The 27,166-nt window shown below is 33.1% G+C and overlaps 1 protein-coding gene across 1 annotated transcript in view; it reads left to right on the top strand.

Moving 5' to 3' along the window:
* The window catches only part of LOC125843865 (TMV resistance protein N-like), a 367,653-nt gene that overhangs the window by 105,721 nt on the left and 234,766 nt on the right, over window positions 1–27,166 (top strand). The window contains exon 3 of the mRNA XM_049523087.1: window positions 8,794–8,974. Coding sequence (XP_049379044.1) covers window positions 8,794–8,974 — 181 coding nt within the window. The remainder of the gene's footprint in view (window positions 1–8,793; window positions 8,975–27,166) is intronic.

Below are 27,166 nucleotides of genomic sequence, written 5' to 3'. Positions count from 1 at the left end.
ATAATGATATTGATAAGTGAATTGTATATTCATGTGAAGTTATGATTTGTTGACTCATTGTACATTACATGTGAAGTAAGAAAATAATGAAGGGTTACGTTCATTGGAAGATCTGGATCTCAGGTACTGCAATTTAATAGATGGAGGACTTTCGGAAGACATTGGATCCTTATCCTCTTTGAAACAGTTGAATGTCAAGGGAAATAATTGAGTATTTGCCTCATAGCATAGCCCAGCTTGGTGATCTTCAAACCTTTGACTTATCAGATTGCAAGAAGCTTACACATCTGCCAGAATTTCCACAGCAATTACATGCAATATATGCAGATTGGAGCAATGATTCGATCTGTAATTCTTTGTTTCAGAATATCTCATCATTGAAGCATGACGACACCTCTGCTTCAGATTCCTTGTTACTAAGAATGTATGTGGTTTCGGAGTGGAATATTCCAAGTTGGTTCCACCATGGGGAATGGATTCAAGTATATCAGTCGCATTGCCTGTGAATTGGTATGTATCGGGTAACTTCTTGGGATTTGTTGTATGTTACTTTGGCAAATTGATTGATTACATCACAGCTCAATTGATTCCCTTATGTGATGATGGGAAGTCCTCAATGACCCAAAAACTTTCCTTTTCCAACCATTCAGAATATCTTCCAGCATTTGCTATTAATTTTTTCTTGATACCTCTTGGTGGCTTATGGGATGCATCTAATGCAAATGGAAAAACACCAAATGACTATGGGTGCATTAGTTTAATTGGTAAAATGTTACATTCTTTTGATAAGTGCAAGAACCACATTTAATTAATCATCTCTGAAAACAAGCAAAGAAACACTGCTACATTGTAACATCCGACAATTTGAAATAGCTATGAAGAGGCTTAGAATTGGAATTAACTATTTTTGGAAGGAATTAAAAAAATCTGGAAATTTGGGAAAAAGATGAGTTTTTAGCCAACTTTGAGCAGTCATAACTCCTAGATCAGGATGATTTAGGAGTAGTTCCAATTATTTTTGCGAAGCTTGTGGAATGATCTTTCCAACGCCACCAAGTTTGCTCAATTCCGAGTTCGTATGAGTGAGTTATACCCTTTGGAAGTTGGGCAGTTGGCAGGGAATCCGTCCGGAAATTTGTAAGGGTATTTTGGTCTTTTCCCTAGCCTTTTATTGTGGATATATATATGTGTTAGGCTGATGTTTTTGATCAGTTTTACCATTTTTTAAAAAGAGTGAGAGTGAGGGTTTTGAGTGAAGAAGAGAAGAAGAAGAGAAGAAGAGGAGCAAGAGAAGATCAAGCAAGAAGATCATCGTGGTATCGTCGGGGGCGATCCCTATTAAGGTATGTGAGCTTTTAGTGTTGGGTGATCCTTTCCCCCACACGCCAAACTCATTTTATTATTTGAGAAAAGATTGGATTTGTTGTTGAAGTTGTTAGTTATTGTTCTTGTTGAAGTTTGTGGTTGTGTTGGTTGAAGTTTGTGGTTGTGTTGTTGAAGTTTCTTGTTGGTTGGTGTATGTTTCCGGTGGTGTTTTTTAGTTGAATCTATGGTATATTGAGGGTTTTAATGATTCTAAGTGATTTGGGGAAGAAACCATTCGATTTTAGGTGAAATAAGGTGAGAAAACAAGAAAATAAACTTGCTGAAATTTCTGGGTTGGGGGCCTGGCGCGACGCGCCTGCCAGAGCCCCAAACTCACCTCTGAAGTTTAGGGGCTGGCGCCAGGGTCACTTGCCCCATCTAGTTGTCGTCGGTTGCCCCGTTTGAGTTCATTTAAAGTGCGCATTCACTCCCTTTCGATTCTAACTACTCTAAGCTACTTCTAAGCACCTAAAAGTCATTCCTAACATGATCAAAATCTTGAATTCATAATTCAAATTCAAGGTAGAGTTGAGAGTTATGTTTAAACCTTGTTTTAAGACTTAAGCTTAGAAGTTAAGCAAGTCAAAGCAAGTCTTTAAAGCTTTTCAAGAGTCGTTAAATGTTTCAACTTCGATTTAAGGTTCAAGTTTCAAGTCGAGAAAAAGGGTATAGAGTTTCAAGCTAAGTAAGGAGTCTCAAGTTCCAAGTTAAGTATAGAGTTTCAAGTCAAGCAAAGAGTCTCAAGTTTCAAGTCAAGCAAAGAGTCTCAAGTTTCAAGTCAAGTAAAGAGTATCGAGTTTCAAGTTAAGTTAAGAGTTTCGAGATAAGTCAAGAGTCAAGAGTTGAGTTCATTTCTCAAAAGTTATTAGGGAACTAAGTATTTCCCAAAGAAGTTTATAAATGTTTTCACATTTAATATGAGGGGAAATTGAGATTTCCAAAAGAGTTTTGAGCAGTTGAGTACTATCTCTTTTAAGAAAAAGATGAGTTTTGCGAAAGAGTTTCTAAAACATGATTAGTATGACAAATCGAGTATGTCATCAATGTTTAAACAGTATGGTCTCTAATTATACCATCAATGTTCAAGCAGTATGAATATCCCGAGTCATCAATGATCATATTATAAATATGGTTTTGATTTGTTGTTTTTAGAAAGAGTTTTCAAGAGCCTTTGGGCTAAGTTTTGAGTAATTATCTCAACTAAAGAAAGATGTGTTTAAAACACTTATGAGCTAAAGTATTTTTGGGAGTAGTCTTGAGCATCGAATTGGGGACACGAGTTCATATTAACTCAACTCTCCATAAGAGCCATGTAGCCAACCATGGGATTTCTCGGATCATACTTTTTAGATGGTCACGTAAGATTAAGCTAGTGGATCCACTTGGTAAAGATAGCTTCCTATACCACGGCCAGGTATAGGATGGTCCTCGGGCAACGTGAGGTAAAACGTTGTATCATTAGCTTCCTATATCACGGCAAGGTATAGGATGGTCCTTGGGCAACGTGAGGTAAAACGTTGTATCACTACTTAAGCATGTAGAGGTGGTTATCGGTTAAAGAACTCCCACAGTAAAAAGAGCTTGGTTCCTCGAGAAGTTCTGCTTAGTGTGGATGGGGGTATGAGACTTCATTCATGCATTGCACAAGTAGACTTCGAAAGGAAGCATGGTATTTTCATGATATTAAAAATATGATTTTTACGTCATGTTTTAATAAGTTTTACAAGTTTTATATAGTGCATGTGTTTAATGCTTTATATACTGAGTTCAGCTATTCTTGAGTTGAACAGAGCCAAGGTAAGTTCTCTTTTGCATCTCTTTTCAAGCTTAAGTTGTTGTTTAGCGGTCCAGCTCGCATACTCGTACATTCCATGTACTGATGCCAGTTGGCCTGCATCGTCTTATGATGCAGACGCAGGTACCCAGGATCAGCATCCAGCACGCCATTGATCCAGTTGAGCACTCCAGAGTCAGTGGTGAGCCTCCTTGCTTTCCGGAGGACTCGGTTAATTGTGTTCTTAAGTTTTGTTTTATTAGGATGTTGTGGGGCCTGTCCCAACATCCATCTCAGTATTTTAGAGGCTTCATAGACAGTCAGTCAGTCAGTTAGTTTGAGTCTCTCTTTTGTGTATATATATGTAAATATTCTATTTTAAGACTGGAGTTGCCGTTTTGGCCAGATTTTTTTTCAATTGGTTGTTTTATAACCTTTCATTGCATTGAGTTATGCTGTTGAGTTAAGTTCCGATGAGTTAAGAAAGCCTGGCCAAGGGTTCGCTTGGGGCCAGCAATGGTCTCCGAGTGCCGGTCCCGCCCAGGGTGTAGGCTCGGGGCGTGACAAACATAATCGAACCCCCCCATTAATATTCTCATTTCTTGTTCAATCTATTGCCAACGTCGAGCACGAAACGATATACTTCACATCCAATATCAGAAGACGTTCCAAAGCTGTGTTCACATAGTCCATTGGCACAACTTCAATATCCAGGTGTTATGTTATGCTTTGCCGCAAAATCCAACATGTCTTGAGTCTCTTTCATCCCTCCTATGCAACTTCCAGCCACTAGCTTCCTTCTTGTTTTCCACATTATATTGTACAAACTTTAGTCTAAGAAAAATGATAGTTTGGTGCACTAAGCTTTTGTCTGAACTTTTTTGTTTGAAATCGTGCATAAAGAAAACTATACATGCTTACCCATAATTGGTGGAAACACGGGCAACTCCACCGGTTTCTTTGGTGCACCAACCATGACAAGATTAATTTCAATAACATAAACAATGGAAGAATAATGACTAAAAGGGATGACATATAAATTGAGACAAAGAAAGTAGTTAAGGAATCAAAACAATTATTAGTAACAATTTTCTTAGAGTGAGTCCATAACCATAAATGAAAAGAATTATTAGTTAATTACAATTATAATTTCGATTCGAATCATAATTAAGTCATGTCCCTATGCAGGTGAAGGATACCGAGTAGAATTAACTCGCAATGATTTAATTCAACGGAGATATTTTTCAAAGGTACAGTCTTTCTTTGCAGCTTCATCCACTTATATTTTGAGCTGTCCATTGTGTTCATATTATTGTAGACCCCATAGCAATAATTCAATTCAATTCAATTGGAGTAGACCCCATCTTCCAAATTTTGCAAGTGTAGAGCTCAAATATTCTACTGATGAAGCATAATTTCCATTCATATTCATAATAGAAGCAACTTATGAATCGGAGTTAATCCAGAAGGCGGATTATTAAGTAATTCAGAGCATTGAGTTTAGAGCAACGAAAAAAAAAGATGTAGTAGTAATAGGAGTGTACATATTGTTTGTTTCTTATTTTAGATGTACGTTTCTTATTAACATATATCTGACTTGATATCTGTAGGAGTAATGTATAACATATTACATTGGCGTTGATCATATCAATGTGCGCCTCTAGTGCAAAAGCTACTTAAATGTTATTTGAAATATGCTAGCTAATAGTAATTTTATAGTAGATATAAGGAACATGATGTTATAATCTCGATTATCCAAAGTTTTTGTACGGTAAAGTTTTATTATATCTTTTTTCTTTTCTTTTTCAAATTTTATGATTGTAGTGTTATCATCTCGATTATTTTATTAATATTTCTACTTGAGTAAATATTTTTAATCAAGATTTTTACAAAAAGAACTAAATCACCTATTGATTATTGGTATTTGGACCTGAAATATCACACCGATTTTATTGATATCCATTAAAATTCACATTTGGAACAAAATATTATTTCTCAATCAAAATAGACTGAATTTATAAATATAATCTAAACAAAATGGTATAGAATGAAACTTTTACCTAACAAATTATGGCCCTTCTAAGAAACAAAGGTCACAAGTACAAGTGCCACTCTTGCCGCTCTTTCCCACAAGCCCGGGATTATAGATTAAATATAGGTTATACCTCATGAAATTGTGTTCTCTGTTTATATATAATTATTTCTTCTTATTCATGATTTTGGATTAGTTTGTTACAACAAGTTGGGAAGATGCTCTACTTTGGGGACACTGCCTATGAAGGGAACATGTTTTCTGAGAAACAACTTGGGTATGCAAATATTCATTCTTTTTATATTTCATTTCAAAATATAATCACGTTTTCCATTTTCTGACAAATAGATAAATTGCAGATGAATGGCAAGATAACTATGCCAAAACAGGTGGATAAAAGAAGCTTCGGAATCCAATGTTGCTCCAATGCTTGAGCTCAAATAATTTCTCCCCAACCAACAAGTTCTACTGAAGAAGTGTAGTCTCCATTGATATCTACTGTCAAATGTTACATGATGGAAGCAGGAGTTAAATACTGAAAATGGTCAATCCAGCATGCGGATTAAGTAGTTCAGAGGACGGAGTTTAGAGCAACTCCAGTTTTTAAGGGAACAAAAGAGGTAGTCATAGGAGTTATTTTATGTTTGTTTGTAAAAGCTAGCTAAGGTGGAAACGACAAGTGAGGTTTACTGATAGGATAGATGGAAACAAGTATGTGACGTTGGATTAGGCCACATAAATCCTTGTTGTGTGATTCAATCTAGTTCAGCAGCTCATAAGCTTTTATTATATGTTTTCTTTACTTGTATTTATGTTGTTTTTTTATCTGACAAAATCGATGTATATGAAGGTCTTGAGATACGTTGGAGTTGTCGAGCTGCAAAGATTCAATAAAAAGTGCACAACTCTCAGGTCGGGGTGCTACTCTTACAAGGTGAAGTTGCGGTTAGTCCTTCTCTTATTTCCATGAGAGCATGCCAGTTTTAAAGTTAAAGAGTTCCCAAATACAGAGAAAAGTCATATTATTTTTTGGAACAAACTAAAAAGAAAGAGTGCCATATTAAAGAGTTCCCAAATACAGAAAAAAGTCGTATAACCAACAAGAGTCTTTGTATTTAACTTGTCTATTACATGAGATAATTGATAGCAGATCCACTTTATGTGGTAGAGATAATGACTCATGACGTTTTTTATTTCTTTCAAAACATTGAATGCTAGATTTTTAAGCCCTTTGCTCAAAAAGATGAATTGCACTACTTCATGATTAGACATGTTGTGATCGTTTTGGATCAGGAATATGTGATTACCTGTTGCCTTATTAACATCTATATTTTGATTACTTATAAGAGGTTGTAACAAGTTTTATTGGGTTTTGGATTGCCTATGCAGAGCAGACCGAGAAACAGAGAACAAATCGGTGATTCTGCCTGTGAACAGAACAACTAGGCACTTGGCCCGAGAGAGAGATTCACGAAAGAACTTGGGTATGCAATAATCGATATAAATTTTGATGCTCTCTCAAAGAGGCAGCATGGAGTGAGAAAGTGAGGGAAGCTGGAGTAGCTAACAAGTTCTTATTATATATTTTATCTGACAAAAATTTATGTATATGAAGGTCTTGAATATCATTAAAGTCGTGGATGTTGTCAACAAAGAAGGGACTCATCGAGCTGCAACGATACAGTAAGGAGTACACAGCTCTCAGTATTTAATTACATTTAACTACTGAAATTTAAAGAGCTGTCTGTCTGTTGTCTAGCTTGTTGACTTCAACCTTTTTGAAAGCAATAAGTAACGTCTATGTTTTACTGTATGCAGTGCAAACTTGGAGTTTCGCGTAACACTGCATATGAAGGGCATATATTTCCTCTGCCTGAGAAAGAGATTCACAAAAGAACTTGTGTATGAAATAATCCATTCTCTTATATATTAGTAAAGGTAACACGACACCTCTCTTACACCAGAATACCATCTTAGGATTTACTAATGAGTAGCCTGTCCAAAATCCAATTGCAGATGAGCATTGGAACTATTAGTAAGTTACCTCACATCACAAAGCTAACGGAGCAAAGGGAACTATTTCTAGGAATCAAACGTATTCCACTGGAGTTGGAGTTGGAGCTAGAGTTGTGTGAATTAGAATCAAAGTTGTCAAAAGAGATGAACATGCATATCTTTTGCTTATCATAAACATTGAATTATGATATTGAATTTTCTCTTCTTTTTTTTTAATTATTCATCTTGCTGGCAAAAGGAACTAAATCACCTTTCTTTTTTTTTTATAGCAAATTTACCGCTAGACACTCTGTCTAGCAGTTTTTATTAAAAATAAAAGGGAAAATGCATAAGTACCCCCCAGCCTATGCCCAAAATCCCTGAGCCACACCTAACCTTTACTAAAGTCCTATTACCCCCTGAACTTATTTTATATATAATTTTCTACTCCTTTTCGGCCTACGTGGCACTATCCTTGAAAAAATTGTTAACATGCGTTGGGCCCACAAGATAGTGCCACGTAGGCCGAAAAGGGGTAGAAAATTATATATAAAATAAGTTCGGGGGTAATAGGACCTTAGTAAAGGTTAGGTGTGTCTCAGGGATTTGGGGCATAGGCTAGGGGAGGTACTTGTACATTTTCCCAAAATAAAAAGATATCAATAGAATGACATAAAATGAAACTTTACCTAGCAAATTGGTGTCTGTACTTGTGGAGCAATAAATTCCGTGGCCGAGTTAGGAGTTTAGCAAAGGGTGTGCAAATATTCTTCTCAATTATGCTAAAGGTGTAAAAAATTAAATATACACTTATAATAACTAATATTTAATCTCTATATACCACATAAAAGGAAAGATATATTCTATTTTAAGCGGACTAAAAAACAAAAAAATAAAACAAAAAATTTGAAACAAAATGAGTATTTTCTATTTGAATTTTAAATAGAACTACAAGGTAACCAAATTCCTTCTTTTCCATTCATAATTGATTCTTTTCATGTTTTTGAAGAAGAAGAAGCAAAGTAGAATATTTGTTACTAATTACTCTTTAGGTAAATTATCTTGTAATTCTATTCTGAAAGAAAATTGTCTAGTGATCCAACTTGCAATGTTGGTCATAAATAATGTCTAGGAGACGCGTTCGAAAAAAACCTAGTAATTTTGCAGCTTGACAGCTTCCATTGTGTTCATATTACTTTGGACCACATAGCAATAATTCAATACAATTGGAGTAGACCCATCTTCCTGGAAACTTTTCATATTTGTTGTCCTATATATAATTTTTTTTCCCCAAATGTCATCAATTCTATCTATCCACACAATTTTTATCTTTCTTCTCAAATTTCAACAAATTAACCAAATCCATGGCATCTTCTTCTTCTTTTGCGAGTGATTCACAATACTGTCCTCGATGGAAGTACGATGTTTTTCTAAGTTTTAGAGGTGAAGATACCCGTAAAACATTTACGAGTCATTTGTATGAAGGTCTAAAAAACAGGGGAATATTCACCTTTCAAGATGATAAAAGGCTAGAGCAAGGCGATTCCATCTCAGGAGAACTCTTAAAAGCTATCGAAGAGTCTCAAGTTGCACTCATTGTTTTCTCAAGGAATTATGCTACATCGAGGTGGTGCTTGAATGAACTAGTGAAGATCATGGAATGCAAGGAGGAAGAAAATGGACAAACAGTCATACCGATCTTCTATGATGTGGATCCATCACATGTTCGATACCAGAGTGAGAGCTTTGCAGAAGCATTTACCAAACATGAATCGAGGTATAAGGATGATGTTGAGGGGATGCAGAAGGTGCAAGGATGGAGAACTGCTCTAACAGCTGCCTCAAATCTAAAAGGACATAATATTCATGACGGGTGAGTTGAAAACACATAATATGTTTCTATTACCCTGGGCTATAATGTTTCCTATTTAATACACTCTTGAACATTAAAAATATGAAAATACTTTCTAATACTTAGACTTTCTCACATTGTCAACAATCAATCTCTTATTTATGTAGGATTGAATCAGAGAAAATTCAGCAGATTATCGACCACATCTCTTCGAAATTTTGCAAGAGTGCTCATTTTTTATCTTATTTGCAAGATGTTGTGGGAATACATGCTCATTTAGAGGAACTAAAATCCCTACTTCAAATAGAAATCAATAATGTTCGGATTGTAGGGATCTGGGGAATAGGCGGAGTTGGTAAGACGACGCTAGCAAAAGCCATCTTTGATGCTCTATGTCATCAATTTCAAGCAGCTTGTTTTCTTGCCGATGTTAAAGAAAATGCAAGAAAGAATCAACTCCATTCCTTACAAAATACCCTTCTCTCTGAATTGTTAAGAAAAAAAGATAATTACGTCAATAATAAGTATGATGGGAAGTGCGTGATTCCGAACAGACTTTCTTCAATGAAGGTGTTGATTGTGCTTGATGACATTGATGAAAGAGATCATTTGGAGTATTTAGCAGGTGGTGTTGGTTGGTTTGGTAATGGCAGCAGAGTTATTGTAACAACTAGAAATAGACAATTGATAGAGAAGGATGCTGCAATATACAAAGTGCATACATTACCTATCATGAAGCTATGCAATTGTTCAATCAACATGCTTTCAAAAAAGAAGTTCCAGATGAGTGTTTTAAGAAGTTCTCATTGGAGGTAGTAAATCATGCTAAAGGCCTTCCTTTAGGCCTCAAGGTGTGGGGTTCTTTGCTGTATAAGAAATACCTTATTCAGTGGAGAAGAACGGTAGACCAAATAAAGAAAAGCTGTAATTCAGAAATTGTTGAAAAACTCAAAATAAGTTATGATGGGTTGGAGCCCGAAGAGCAAAATATATTTCTAGATATCACATGTTTCTTCCGAGGAGATAATAGAGAAGAAGTCATGCAAATTGTTGATAGTTGTGATTTTGGAGCTGAATACAGATTAGATGTTCTAATTGACAAATCCCTTGTGTTCATCTCTAAATACGATACAATTGAAATGCATGACTTGATTGAAGATATGGGCAAATACATAGTGAAAAAGCAAAAAGATTCCGGAAAACCTAGCAGAATATGGAATGTTGAAGATTTCGAAGATGTGATGATGGACAATATGGTAAGTAAGCTAAACAATGCAATAGTATTCATATTTCAAAGATATATATATATATATACTCTGTTCCTCTAGCTTCATATACTAACGCACAAGTCATTTAAGTTGTTTCAAATCCACACTACCTAGTTTGTTTCTCTCATGTTAATTGTAACATCCGGCAATGTGAAATAATTGTAGAGGCTTAGAATTGGAAATTTTCATTTTTGGAAAGAATTTTAAAGTTTTGGAAATTTGGCTAAGTATGGAAATCAGTGAATTTTTGGCCAACTTTGAGCAGTCGTAACTCCTAGCTCAGGATGAGTTAGGAGTAGTTCCAGTTATGGTTGCGAAGCTTGTGGAATGATCTTTCCAACGCCACCAAGTTTGATCAATTATGAGTTCATAGGAATGAGTTATGCCCTTTGAAAGTTGGGCTGTTGGCAGGGAATCCGTCCGGAAATTTTAAGGGCATTTTGGTCTTTTCCCTAGCTATTTATTTTGGTTATATATTAGTGTTGGACTGATTTTTAGATCATTTTGTTCCATTTTAAAGAGAGAAAGAGTTAGGGTTCTTGAGAGTGAAGAAGAAAAGAAGAAGAGAAGAAGAGGAGAAAGAGGAGATCAAGCAAGTTCCGTCGTGGATTTTCGTCGGGGGTGATCCCTATCAAGGTATGTGAGTCCTTAGTGTGGGTTGATCCTTTCCCCCACACACCAAACTTGTTTTATTTTTGAGAAAAGGTTGGATATGTTGTTGAAGTTGTTAGTTGTTGTTGATTGTGATGTTGAAGCTATTGTTGATTGGGACATGTTTTCCAATTGTGTTTTTGAGTTATAATCTATTGTATGTTGAGGGGTTTATGGTTCTAAGTGTTTGGTGTTGGAACCTTGGAAGTTTGGAAGGTATAGAGTTGGAGAAACAAGGGAGAAAAGTCGAGTTTTCTGGGCAAGGGGTCGGCGCGTCGCGCCTGCCAGGGCGCCCCAAAAGGGGTTCTGAAGTTTCCCCCTTGGGGTGGCGCGCCTCTTAGTACGCCAGCAGGCCCTCTCTAAAGTTTTTGGTCTGGCGCTCCGCGTCTCTCAAAGCACCAAGCTTTTCCATTCCTTCATGCATGTTCCTAGGTATTATACCTATGTTTCATAGTTGTTTCCAACACTCCAAAGTACGTCTAAACATCAAGAATCCCTCCATAACATGTGATCAAACACCTTGAATTCATAATTCCAAGTCAAGTGAAGTTAGTTTCCAATTCAAGTGAAGTTAGTTTCCAATTCAAGTGAAATTAGTTTCCAATTCAAGTGAAATTAGTTTCCAAGTCAAGTGAAGTTAGTTTCCAAGTCGAGTCGAGTTAGAAGCCAAGTGAAATTAGAAGTCAAGCTTAGAAGTTAAGTGAGTCCAAGCAAGTCTTCAAAGTTTTCAAGAGTCTTCATTGAACGTTTTCACTTCATTCTAAGGCTCAAGTTCCAAGTTAAGTATAGAGTTTCAAGTCAAGTAAAGAGTATCGAGTTTCAAGTTAAGTCAAGAGTTTCGAGTTAAGTCAAGAGTCAAGAGTTGAGTTCATTTCTCAAAAGTAATTAGGGAACTAAGTATTTCCCAAAGAAGTTTATAAGTGTTTTCACATTTAAGTTGAGAGGAAACTGAGGTTTCCAAAAGAGTTTTGAGAAGTTTGAGCACTATCTCTTTTAAAAAGAAAGATGAGTTTAGCAAAAGAGTTTCTAAAATATGATTAGTATGACAAATCGAGTATGTCATCAATGTTTAAATAGTATGGTCTCTAGATATACCATCAATGTTTAAGCAGTATGAATATCCCGAGTCATCAATGATCATATTAAAAATATGGTTTTGATTTGTTCTTTTTAGAAAGAGTTTTCAAGTGCCTTCGGGCTAAGTTTTAAGTAATTATCTCAACTAAAGAAAGATGTGTTTAAAACACTTATGAGCTAAAGTATTTTTGGGAGTAGTCTTGAGCACCGAATTGGGGGAGCGTTCAAAGAACTCACAGCCCCCATAGAACCATGTAGCCAACATGGGATTTCTCGGGTCATACTTTTTAGATGACCACGAAAGTTAAGCTAGCGGATGCACTAAGCAATAGTAAGGTCCTATATCACGGCAAGGTATAGGATGGTCCTTGGGCAATGTGAGGTAAAACGTTGTATCACCACTTAGTTTCATAGTGGTGGTTATCGGTTAGAGAAACTCCCACAGCAGTAGAAAGAGCTTGGTTCCTCGATAAGTTCTGCTTAGTATGGATGGGGGTATGGGACTTCATTCATGCATTGTACAAGTAGACTTTGAGAGGAAGCATGGTATTTTATGATATTATAAATATGATTTTGACGTCATGTTTTAATAGTTTTACAAGCTTTATATATTGCATGTGTCTTATTGCTTTATATATTGAGTTCAGTTATTCATGAGTTGAATAGAGCCAAGGTAAGTTCTCTTTTGCATCCCTTTCAAGCTTAAGTTGTTGTTTAGCGGTCCAGCTCGCATACTCGTACATTCCATGTACTGATGCCAGTTGGCCTGCATCGTCTTATGATGCAGACGCAGGTACCCAGGATCAGCATCCAGCACGCCGTTGATCCAGTTGAGCACTCCAAAGTCAGTGGTCAGCCTCCTTGCTTCCGGAGGACTCAATTATTTTGTTCTCTTAAGTTTTGTTTTATTAGGGTGTTGCGGGGTCTGTCCCAACATCCATCTAAGTATTCTAGAGGCTTCATAGACAGTCAGTCAATTAGTATTGAGTCTCTCATCTATGTATATATGTAAACATCCTATTTTGAGATTCGAGTTGCCTTTGTGGCCAGATTTTATAAGTTAAGTTGTTTTGTAACTTGCATTGCATTGAGTTATTCTGTTGAGTTAGGTTTCTACTAAGTTAAGAAAGCCAGGACAAGGGTTCGCTTGGGGCCAGCAATGGTCTCCGAGTGCCGGTCCCACCCAGGGTGTAGGCTCGGGGCGTGACATTAATAAGTTATGAATTACTCTAATTACTGTTTTATTTAATCATAGCATGAAAAACTTTTTAACTTGAGTCTAATAAACTTCTAAAAAATATAATTAATTACGCAAAGCATTTCTCTTAAGTGACATATTTCTTAAGAAATACTTAACTAATATTGTACCTTAATCTTTTCTAATGGTACTAGCTCTTCAAGAAGCTTGAAGTGCAAAAAAAAGTACAAAACATATCGAAAATTTGCACGCAAGGCGTAAGAAAGTAGTGATATTGGTTAGCAAAATCCTGAAGTTATAATTTGTGTCATGATCTTTTTACTAGGGAACTATGGCAGTGGAAGCAATCTGGTTTACTCATATTGAACAACTAAACTTTGATAAAGAGGCAATGAAAAATATGCAAAGGCTTAGGATATTATGCATACAGAGTTATCCATGGGCTTCCCGAAGTGATTCAGAAGATGGCTCTATTGAGTACCTTACCAACAACTTGTGTTGGTTTGTGTGGCATGATTATCCTTGGAAGTTATTGCCAGAAAATTTTAATCCCAGAAGGCTTGTTCATCTTGATCTCGGATGGAGTTCATTGCATTATTTATGGAATGAAACAGAGGTACCATTCTATTTGAGATACTTTCAATTTTGTCTTGTCCTAGAATTACGATTCTTGTGTTTAAATAAAATAAACTGCATTTCCAACCTCTGCATCTAAACACGAAACAAAAAAAAATATGTAATTGGCACAACTTTTCTTATTGGCCATTGTTTTGTATTTTTCTTTACACTCACGCGCCTAAAATGGTGTTTCATATTCTTTTCTACATCAACGTCCAAGGTAAATGAGAACAGCTAATCAAGTATAGCGGAAATTTAAATGTGCACCAAATAAAACATGCTAAGATTAAGGTCTTCTTTTAGATATTTTACCTTTTATTTATAATAATAAAACATGATTTTTATCTAGTTTCTGAGCATGTAATTTCCATACAAAGTAAAATAAACAATTTCTCATTTCACACGTTTACTACTTTAGGATCATTCTTTATCATTCTTTCTGTGTTTTGAATAGCAGCAATTTCAGTCGCTACGAAGTATAAATCTAAGGGGCTCTAAAAGCCTGAAGAGAACACCAGATTTTGAGGGGATGCCAAATTTGGAGTATTTGAATCTAGAGGAATGTACGAGTCTTGAAGAAGTTAATCCTTCCCTGAAGTATTGCAAAAAACTCACCCAGTTATATTTGTTTTATTGTACAACACTTGAGAGGTTTCCATATGTTAATGTGGAATCTCTTGAATCTCTGGATCTACACAAGTGCTATAGTTTAGAGAAATTTCCAGAAATCCTAGGAAGGATGAAGCCGGAGTTAGAGATTGATATGTCACGCTCTGGGATAAGGGAACTGCCATTATCTTTCTTTGATCTCCAACCTTATCTTACAGAGCTAGATTTGAGTTTTATGAATAGCCTTGTATCTCTTCCAACCAGCATTTGTAAGTTGAAAGTCTTGGTGAAGCTAGATGTATCGAACTGCTCAGAACTTGAAAGCTTGCCAGAAGAGATAGGTGATTTAGAAAAATTGGAGAAGCTTCGTGCCAGTTATACTCCAATTGAGTATTTGCCTTGTAGAATAGCCCAACTTGGTGCTGTTCAAACCTTGGACTTATCACATTGCATGAGGCTTATACAGCTGCCAGAATTTCCACAACAACTAAATACAATAGCGGCAGATTGGAGCAATGATTCGATTTGTAATTCGTTGTTTCAGAATATCTCGTCGTTGCAGCATGACATATCTGCTTCAGATTCCTTGTCACTAAGAGTGTTCACCACTGAGGGGGATAATAGCCCAAGATGGTTCCAGCATCGGGAAGATGGTAAAAGTATATTTGTCAAATTGCCTAAAAATTGGTATGTAAGTGAGAACTTCTTAGGATTTGCTGTATGTTTGTCTGGCCAATATATTGACGGCATAGCTCTCTTGTTTTGTTATCATGGGAGGCCGGTGACGTGTATCGCCCAGAAACTTGCCTTATCCATCCATTCAGAATATCATTTTTTACCTGCTATTCATTTTTTCTTGGTACCTCTTACTGGCTTATTGGATAAATTGAAGGCAAATGGAAAAACACCAAATGACTATGGGTGCATTAAGTTATCTTTTTCTAAAGAAGTGAAGGAGTGTGGACTTTGTTTGTTGTATAAACACCACGATCACCATGAAAACCATGACTCCGTGACCAGATGCTGTCGAATACTCTGATAACATTACAAGGTATTTGAGGTTGAAGATGCAGCATAGTGTGAGACGGTGGGGGAAGCTGGAGTGAAGTTGAGGTTCGTCTCCCTCGTTATCTCTTTCAGTTCTCTAATAATTCTTTTGATGGAAAATGTGAAATTATAAGATGTGAAATCATTGTGGATTAGGAATACAAGATCTTTTTTTTTTTTATGACGAGGGAAACCCGCAGCCGCTACCCTTTGGGTGCACACAGGGTAAAACCCCCGCTCCTATGCAATAGCTCGCAAACCACATAGGAGAGGTAACCCACACTAGGCAAGCCCGGTGCAACAAGCTCGACCCAGAAGGCAAACCTCTTGCTTACGCTGGCAAGGGGTTTTGAACTTGAGACCTCCAACATGGAAGTCCCAAGCCCAAACCTCTCTTGTCTAGCATGTTGACTTCCATCTTTATAAAAGTAATAAGTAGTTTCACTCTTTTGGTTTTTGATACTTTTGCAGTGCAAACTGGTATCATGGTACTTTGAGAACAACATCGGTGAACTCCACCTATGAAGGACACATGTTTCTTCTGTTTGTAACAGAACAACTAGAATTTTGGCCTGAGAAAGAGATTTGCGAAAGAACTTGGGTATGCAATAATCCGTTCTCTTCAAATTTACATATATTCTACTCTTATTTGTAAAGGTGACACGACACCTCTCTTACACCAGAATACCACGTTTCATTATGAAATAAAATTACTATCTTCATATTTTCTGATGAGTAGCCTTCCCTAAATCCAACTGCAGATAGATAAATGTGTGTAAGGCAAGAAACCTGTGTCAAAACAGGTGAACGATAGAAGAATTAGTAAGTTGTCTCACATCACAAAGCAAGGGGAGCAGAGAGGAACTATTTCCAGGAATCGAACGTACTTCCAGTGGTAGGGCAAGCTCAAATATTTTCTCCCCCACTACCAAGTTCTACTGAAGAAGCATAATCTCCATTCATATCGTATCAACATGATAGAAGTAGTTTGTGAATATGAAGCACTGTAAATTATCGATCTAGCACTAGGATTAAGTATAACTAATACTAGTGGATATAATCTTGATGATGTTACTATTCCATTTGTAGATAAATTAACCACTTAAATTATGTCACATCCTTTGATTGTATTGCATTATTCTCATTAGTAGATATTCAGTTTTTTTCTAATGCTATTTCATGTGAGTACATTTCACCTTTTCTTCATTGTGATTTTATAATAGGTTGTAACTATATCATTTAAGACTACAAATATAGAAAAATTAGGGGTCTTTCTTTGGAGGGATACCAACAAATACAATGAGTATGGTAGAGTGATAATATTACTGCTTCATTCTTAATAAAATATTTTGGGTTCACACCTTGAAAATTGAATAACCTTTGTTAGGAAGTGTCTTACCCTCAATGTGAGACCTTCCAACACTTTTTTCTTTAATTAAGGAAAGGACAAATCTCTTTCACTTTTTTCTTTCTCACTGACTTTCCCACTTCCTTTTATTAAAGTTGGGGTGGGTGTGGCTCAACATGGATTCAATAATTCACATTTCCTTTTTTAATTAACTACAGATGTTGATGATTCTTCTTTTCCAAAAAAAAAAATTGATTTTTTTTTAAGTCAAATTGTAACATAATTTACAATTTCAAAATATACTTTTTTCATCCATAAATTAGTTTTAGGAGAGGGCCATTTGATATGATTCACTCTTTCATTTTCTTTCTATTACCACAGCTACAATCTATACACACAAATCAGACATTTAATTGAATCCATGGCATCTTCTTCCTCTTTTGCGAGTAATTCACAGTACTATCCTCGATGGAAGTAGAATTTTTGACCAAAGTAAGCCATTGTTAAAATTAATTCATCAAAATAATATGTTTTTTTTGAAAATTTACAAAACTAGTATAAACGTAGTTCTCAGTAACGTTTTAGGTTATATTTTATTCAAAAAAATTCAATAACAAAAAAGACAAAAATCTGATAGAGTAAACAGATATAAAACGTTACTCTGAAGCACGTTTTAGAGTCAAAATGTGACTCACAGTAACGTTTCTCTGGAATGGCGAAAATTGAAATTCAATCTTGTACATGCCTCATTCATTATTCAAATTTCCACTATTAAAATGGATAGATATATTTTGTACATACCTTCATTTGAAATATATATGATTTTCTGTTTTCTTTCTATTTTCATACATAGACAATACTTTTTTAAACTAAAGGAAAAAAAAAGTGAGAAAGACTTTGCACAAATTGGAGCTTGTCTTGTATCATTTCAATTTCAAAATTTGTACATAAATCATACGAGAGATCTTCTTCTAGCCTAAGATAGCATCCCTTCCAAATATTAGACCAATCTGTTTCTTATGATTATTAAATATTAGACTATCAATAAAGAAGCTATTGAATTAAAAATTGATGTAATAAGTAAGCAAAACAACTATTTAAAAACATAATGACTACATCATAATAGAAGAGACAAAGGAATTAATTGATATTGTAGTAAAGCCCTCCCCACATCTTCTTTTCCTTGCAAAAGTCTTATCTATGTATGAAAAGAGAAGAAAAGAGAAAATTATATATAAGTGAATATATGTGTAAAATATATATATATATATTCACTTTAATAGTGGAAAGGTTAATAAAGTTGAATGAGGGAGGTACAAGATTGAATTTTAATTTTCAGTCATTCCAGAAAAACGTTACTGTGAGTCACGTTTTAGCTGTAAAACGTGCCTCACGTTACTGACAATAACGTTTTATGTTTGTTTACACTGTCAGATTTTTTGTCTTTTTGTTATTGAATTTTTTTGAATAAAATATAACGTAAAACGTTACTGAGAACTACGTTTATACTAGTTTTGTAACATTTAAAAAAAAAACGTATTATTTTGGTGAATTGATTTTAATAATGGCTTACTTTGGTCAAACCCTCATGGAAGTATGATGTCTTTCTTAGTTTTAGAGGTGCAGACACTTGGAGAACATTTATGGGACACTTGTACGAAGGTTTGAAAAACAGGGGAATATTCACTTTCCAAGATGATAAAAGGCTAGAGCATGGAGATTCCATCTATGCTCAAGCAAAAAAGCCATGAAAAATATGAGAAGGCTTAAAATATTACGAATTGGGAATTTTCGTACAAATGATGACTCTATTGAGTACCTGCCCGACAGCTTGCATTGGTTTGATTGTGATGGATATCCTTGGGAATCATTGTCAAAAACATTTGAACCCAAAAGACTTGTTCATCTTAGGCTCTCATGGAGTTGGTTGAGTCATTTATGGACTGAAATTAAGGTACAATATTTTAGTCAAACATATCCCTTTTGGAAGCTAATTTTTCATTTTGTTTTTCTTTACAATCATGTGCCTGAAATTATACCTTTTAGTTAAAATTATACTTTTATTTAGTTTCTGTACAGATAATTTCAATGTGGTTACTCATTTTTGGTTACGGGAGTAATAATTAAGCACAAGACAATATACTGTTCTCGTTTGCCTATCTCATTTCTGTGTTCTGAATACATAACAACATTTGCCGTCTCTACGGACGCTAGATCTTAGCTATTCTTATAACCTTATGCGAACACCAGATTTCACTGGGATACCAAATTTGGACGATTTGGATCTGATGGAATGTACGAGTCTTGAAGTGGTTCACCATTCCCTGGAGTATTGCGGAAAACTCATTCGATTAAATTTGAACGAGTGTGTAAGCCTTGTGAGGTTTCCATGTGTTAACATGGAATCTCTTGAATCTCTGAATCTAGATGGTTGCTCTGGTTTAGAGAAATTTACAGAGATCGTTGGAAGAATGAAGCCGTAGTTAGATAAGCACCAAACTCATAGTACCGTGCTGTATTTGTCTGGTTTAAAAAGCCTTGTAGCTCTTCCAAGCAGCATTTGTACGTTCACAGGTTTGGTGAAGCTAAATGTGTGGGGGTGCTCAAAACTTGAAAGTTTGCCAGAAGAGATAGGTGATTTAGAAAACTTGGAGGAGCTTGATGCCGAATGGACTCTAATTTCACGTCCTCCATCTTCCATTGTCTGCTTGAACAAGCTTAAATTATTGATATTCACAAAACATAAATCAGAAGATGGAGTGTTCTTTGTATTCCCTCATGTGAATGATGGGTTACGCTCATTGGAAATTCTGGATCTCAGTTACTGCAATTTAATAGATGGAGGACTTCCGGAAGACGTTGGATGCTTACACTCATTGAAAGAGTTGAACCTCAGTGGAAATAATTTTGAGCATTTGCCTCGAAGCATAGCCCAACTTGGTTCTCTTCAAACCTTAGACTTATCACATTGCAACAGGCTTACACAGCTGCCAGAATTTCCACAACAATTAGATACAATAAATGCAGATTGGAGCATTGATTCGTTCTGTAATTCGTTGTTTCAGAATATCTCCTCATTGCAGCATGCCATCTGTGCTTCAGATTCCTTGTCACTAAGAGTGTTTGTGAGTTGGGCGAAGAATATCCCAGGTTGGTTCCTCCATCAGGCAATGGGTGCAAGTGTATCAGTCGCATTGCCTGAGAATTGGTATGTATCGGATAACTTCTTGGGATTTGCTGTATGTTACTTGGGCAAATTAATTGATATCACAGCTCATTTGATTCCCTTATGTGATGATGGGATGTCGTCGATGACCCAGGAATTTTCCTTATCTAACCATTCAGAATATACTGATGAAGATACTTCTCATTTTTTGTTGGTACCTCTTGGTGGCTTGTGGGATGCATCTAAAGCAAATGGAAAAACACCAAATGACTATGGGTGCATTAGGTTATACTCCCCTCAAGAAAGGAATGATTTTGGAGAAATAAATGATTTCGGAGTTCGTTTGTTGTCTAAAGATGAACCCAAGCTTCACATTGGGATAAGGAGGAGCAGTTATGAAAAGGCAAGTAGCTCCTCTTCTAAGAAACAAAGGTCACAAGTACAAGTGCCACTCTTGCCGCTCTTTCCCACAAGCCCGGGATTATAGATTAAATATAGGCATAATACATATATTGGACCCAGAACTTGGCTTCAAATTTCAACTTTGACCTCCAACTTTCATAGTGCACAAACAGGCACTTTAACTATCCAACCTTTTAATAAATTTGGATAGTTAAAAAAAGCCAGTGCAGCGATTTAAAAAAAAAAAACAAATTTGACAAATTCGCTGCTAAGGCAGCGATTTTAAGAGAAAAACAATTAAAAAAAAATCAACAACATCGCTGCTGGGGCAGCGATTTTTGTTTATTTTAATGAAGTAGACGGAGTTAATTTTCTCCGAAGGATATCGCCCCCTCAGGAGCGATTTTACCCTTTTGGTTAGAAAAAAATTGATGTGCCCTTTTGAAATTTTTGACAATTTTTTTTTACCCTTTTGGCTCCGGACTCGGAAATACAGGCAACTCTAGTGGTTTTTTCAGGGGCACCAACCATCACAAGCTTCCCATGAGTTTTCAACAAATTAATCTATGGAAGAAGAGGGTGAATCGCGGATACAGTATCGATGATGCCATCTAATGACCCTGCTGCACCCTGCTCGTATTTAACATACAAACGAAAATTAATATTATTTGTAAGTCACACCGATGTTATAAATTTGAAATTGAGACAGAGTTGATTGATTGATCGACCTGCATTTGGTCAGGGTCACGACTGACCAAAAACGAGTCTGCCACTAAACGATCAATTGCTTCGTCTTTCTTACTAACAGATGTACTTATCACAGTAACTTTGATTCCGAACGCCTTAGCAAATTTCACAGCCATATGTCCAAGACCACCAAGACCAACAACACCAATGTGCATTCCAGGTTTATCTAATCCGTAATATCTCAAAGGACTATAAGTTGTGATCCCTGCACATAACAGGGGAGTTGCTTCCATTGGTAAATTTTCGGGCCAATGGACCACGTAGTGTTCATTCGTTGCCATTATATCTGAGTAACCATACGTGGGGATTCCATCGGTGTAAACACCATTGTATGTCATGATCTGATCGCGACAATAATTTTCAAGATCGTTGTCACAATTTTCACATTTTCTACATGATCCTACTAAACATCCAACTCCAACTTTGCCACCAATTTTGAATTTCTCAACTTTGCTACCAATTTCAGTTACTACACCAACAACTTCATGCCTGTAATGTACAACAACATATTCAGTATAATCTCACAAATCGAGTCAGAGGAGGATAAAATGTAAGCAGATCTTACCCCTAGCTATAAAACCTAAGCTAATTAATTCAATTTAGCTATGGATTTTAGTTGTTTACCAACATATTTCATCATCGCGAAGTTTTCTAGTAAACTTCTTGATGATCAAATTTAGAGTTTCATAGTCCAAACAATTACCCAAACTAACTACATATATTGCAATTATTATATTGTTCAAATCCTTGCTCTGCCTTACAGATACATATATTGCAATTTTAAGAATACTCTTTTTGAAACTTGGTGAATAATAAGTCCCCTCATCTACCATTTTCCACTTAAATTAAATTAGATATAACGGCTTTTGTCTAAGACAGAGTTATAATTAAAGAACATAGTAAAATATATGGATCAAAATGAAACTTACCCTGGTACCATTGGATATATACTATTACTCCATTCATTCTTGAGTTGATGAAGCTCAAAATGACAAATTCCACAGTACATAACTTTGAATTGCACATCTTTTACACCAGTCACCCTTCACCATTCAACAAGAAAAGTTACAGATATATATTGTTCGGTCAACTAATTTATCAATATGTTCGAAATTAAACTAAAAATTAAAATAGTAAATTATTATATTCTTAATGGGTTATCGGTTAAACCAATAACTCAATATTAAAAAACCAATAACGAGCCGATAATCCGATAATTCTTTTTTGTAAAACCATTAAATAACCGTTAACCCAATAACAATAAACCAATAACATTTTTTTCGGTTCGGTTTATCGATCGGTTCGGTTTTTGCACACCCCTATCTTACATCCAAATGGGTAGCAAAAAATCTAGGTTAGTTATTTTTTTAAAATTCAGATAAGTTTTTCTATCTATTCGGTGAATATTTTTTTTCTTTTTTTTTAATTTATAAAAGTTGATAAAATAATCCAAAAGTGATAAAATTTCACATGATATTAGAAACTGGTATTTCTCATTGATTTTATTTCCACATTTGTATGTGTGGAAACTATGGAGTTTTATTGATATCTCTTTTATTGATTTATTTATATAGGATGTGAAATAATATGATAATTTTTGTGTTGTTAATATTTCTTGATGTTATGCTATAATTTAACTTATATTACTTTATGACAAATTAAATTATATATATTATATTTTTGTTGCGAGATTATGCCACATTTTGCGAAGAATCAAACATTTATTTATTTCTTTTTCAATAGAAAAAAAAGAATATCTAAGGACAAATATATATATATATATATATATATATATATTGAATTAATTTCAGAAAATAAATTAAATTAAAAACTTGAATAATGCTAAAATATTGTAAATCAATTAAGGAATACAATGTTTTTTTTTTTTCCGAAAGTAGAATACAAGTGTAAAATTAAATTAAATTTCATGAGTGAGAAAATTTTATAATTTTTTTTGGAAATTATATTATACGAAAAGTAATAGACAAGGATATATAGAATATCTTTATTTTACTCTTCATATTTATATTCCTTAAATATATAGTGTAAAACAATAATTATGCACAAATCATTATCATATTTCAAAATATGAAAAGGTAACATTTTAAGTTTTATTTTTGCAGGATGATTGGTATTGTGTGAGTTTGCTGGATTTGAATTTTTATTTTTGAGATATTATTACAGTTATTATCTACGCATATTTAAAGTTTAGTATTTGTTTGATAATATTATTTAATTATTAGATAAATTTTGAAATTGTCAATAAATTAATAGTTAGGATTACATTTATCAACTAACCACGCTACGCGCGGACACATATCTATCTATATATAATAGGAGAAGAAAAAAGGACACATGTCAGCACCACAAAATTCAAAATTTTAAATTATAAATAATTAAATATTATATAACTAATTAAATATTCTAAATTCAAAATTTGAATAAAAACACAAGTGTCAAAATCAATCAATTGGTTATAAAACTCCACTTCAAATCAGTTAAAAAATATTCAAAATTCAATTTAAAAAAATTATATCTAGGACAGATTTAATATTTTTTTTAAAAACTAATTTATACCTTTTTTTAAAAAATAAATGCATTTATATAAACACGGACAAAATGTCATCTATTTTTATATAAAAACGCTGACAAATGTCATCACAAAAAAAAGTCTATTTTATTTGTATTATAGTATAAAAAAATTGCTTTTTAATATCGTATAAAGCGGTTTTTTAAATAACTTTTAAATCTGCTTTCTTTTTTTTTTGGATGCTGATTTTTTTTTTTTTAAAAAAAAGTAGCATTGGAAAAAAAACTGAATTTGTTTAGCAGATTTCTAAAAAGTGCATAAACGGTTTAAATTCACAAAAAGAGTTTTAAAAATAAATTTTAAATTTCAAAAGAATTCAAAACACACGGTTTGCAAATCTCTCTAATTAATGAGTTAAAAAAAACGGTTACAGAATTGAAACTATTTATATATATACTATAATACTAATACTACAGTGATGTTGGCAAACCATTCTTTCAACTTTCTTTTCTTTGTATCAGTTTTTGTTCTTCTTTTATCTTTGTCTTATTTATATGTATATTCATTGTTCTTCATTTTTGCTAAAATTGTTCAATCTAAATGTTAAATTTTGATATTTTTTTAGTGCATTTGTGTGTCACTTCAAAATGTGACAGTTTAATATTTGGAAGATTCTTGGGATATAAAATCAACACTAGAGGTAAGTATTTATAATTTTTTATTTTAAAATTTAACAAGTTTGTTCACCGTATTAATTCATGTCTCTTTTTTTAATATAGATTTTTAATCTTAGCGCAAGAAAAATTTGTCATGATCATAAATTTAATACAAAATTTTAACATATGTTTTTATTTGATGTATAAACAATCATGAAATGATCTCAATATTTTGTTGAAGTTATCTAAGATTCTATAATATTTTAGTAGTATATTTTGAGTTTGTTGGTTTGATGCTTAAGTTTTAATTAGTCGAATAATTAGTGTGTTGATTTTGTTTTTTTGATACTTTCTAATAATGAAGTAAGAAACTATTTAAAAATTATAAAAATTATTTTTTTAAAGAGTTACATAATATTTTTAATTTATATTTTTAAATTTTAAATTCAAAATTTTGAATTGAGAGTGGTTAATTAATTTTAAAAATATAAGTTTAAAATTAGAAACAAAATATGTAGTTTTAAAACTAATCATAACCGTTTAAGGATAATATTTATTATAATCTTAAATTTTAACATTTCTATTTAGACTAATTAGTTAGTTGGCCTAATTAGTTTTAAGGATCACGCATTATCCAGTCTTTTAAGCCTTCTGTTTATTTAGTTTAGTTTTTATTTCATGGCCTTTAAGTAGTATTGTTGTGAAGAGTATGATGTTTAAACATATGTTATTTACATTTTCCTATAAAGTTCGATAAAACTATTATTTGTCTTATAGATGGGACATCTTTGATAATTCTATCTTTTTTTATTAGAGCATGTTTGGATAGATTTATAACTTATGGTTTATAAGACAAAGTCATAAAATAGAATTCCTAAAATCCTATTGCATCATAGAAAAATAATTTCCTTATTAAAATTAATTATTTGTAATTTGTAATCATATTATATTCTAAACTAAAATTTTAAAAATTAAGTTTTATTAAAGAATTACTTAATTTATCGTGATATAACCATTTAAAAAAATATATAAAATTTATATTAAAATAACGATTAAAAAATTTAAAATTTAAATGATCCGCTTTAAAATTTTAAAAAATATTTAAATAAAATGTGAATATAAAACTGAATTACTAACTAAATATTATCATTTTTTTTCTAATATTAAACTTTTATTTACAGTTAGAATTTAAATAGTCGATTTTACAACTTTCCATTACATTTCCACCTATACACGAACTCTTTAAAACTGATTAGCAAAAAATTAATAAAATAAAAAATTAGATTTTGTTAAGAATAAAAGTAAATTTATTTATTTGCAAATTCACTAAATATGCTTACTAGAAAAGTGTAAATCATGATTTTTTTACCCCTTTTGAATAGCAACTACAAGGCAAGTTTTTGTCTCCTGTGATGATTAAAATTAATTAATTTATCTCCAATTATTATTGCAGTTATTTTTTTTAATTATTAAGCACAATTTTAAATTTTCGTATGGTAATTTTATGAAGGAATCCTTCAAAAAAGGTAATTGATTAAGAACTTCTTCGCCTAATTATTTTGGATCATACTTTTATCATGAAAATTATTTTCAAAGTAAATTTTTAAAGTATTTATTAACAATAGATAATCAAAAAATTTCACCTGCTTAACTTATCCATATTAAAAATTACAAAAAAAATTTCCAAATAACTTATCCAAAAAAACATGCTCCTAAATCATAGGTGCACAATAAATCATTTATCTCCAACCCAAAATAACATACATGCAATAGAAAAAAAAATAACAAACATGAAAATTAAATCTCTTTTTTCAAACATAAATAATTATAAAAATAAATATGGATAGTTTTTTTAAAAATAAATATAAAAATAAAGATAGATATGCTTTTCTTCAAAAAGTAAAGGCAAAAGAAAATAAGACATGCAGCATATATGCTGGGTTATTCAATTATGAATATGAACAGTACGTATTAGTAAATATATTAATATTAATTTTTAAAAGAATGAATATGAACAGTACGTATTAGTAAATATATTAATTTTTAAAAGAATTAATTTTAAAATAAAATTTATTTATTTTTTAAAAATGGATAACTACAGTTATATAAACTGCATACAAATAATTAAATAACCTCATTAATTTTTATCATAATAAAGCACTACAAAAAAATATTATGTTGATAAAAATAATAACCATATCTTTTTTTTTTATAAATAACAGAAATATTAATGGGTAGAAAATAATAAGCTATAGTTAAATATTTTCTTTTAAAATAAATAAATTATAGAACGAAGTGATGAAATCATATTATATGTTATTTATTTGAAAAGTAATTTTTTTAAACTATTAGTATACTTAAGATAAATGAACTGTCTTTAACTTTTAGAATATAGAAATCTATCCATAGATTTTTAAAGAAAATTGTACAAAAAAGAACTATTATTTTTCAATTCTAATCTTATACTAATTCAAGGATGTAAAAAATATTTTGAACCTTTTTTATTCAAAGAAAACAACATGTAAAAAAAGGTCATTTAATAACATTTCATGTGAAAAGTTTGAACTAATAAATTGTTAATATGAAAAAAAAAAATTTATTAATACAACATAAAAATAATACATGACAAACGTGTAAAAGTATTTGAACTATTTTATATTTTCTGAAATTAAATAATCAAAAAATTAATATATTCGCGCACGCGCGGGTACATATACTAGTACTAGTTAAAAAAGAAAGAGAAGATGTTGACCAAAAAAAAAAGTATAAATTGGAAAAAAGTGAGAGTACCATTTATTAGACGACTAGACACCACTTTTCAAGGAATGCTG

This window comes from Solanum stenotomum, chromosome 11, assembly GCF_019186545.1.
Source record: "Solanum stenotomum isolate F172 chromosome 11, ASM1918654v1, whole genome shotgun sequence".
Classification (NCBI taxonomy): domain Eukaryota; kingdom Viridiplantae; phylum Streptophyta; class Magnoliopsida; order Solanales; family Solanaceae; genus Solanum; species Solanum stenotomum.
Note: the sequence above shows the minus strand (reverse complement) of the source record. Positions and strands in the feature narration are given on the sequence as shown.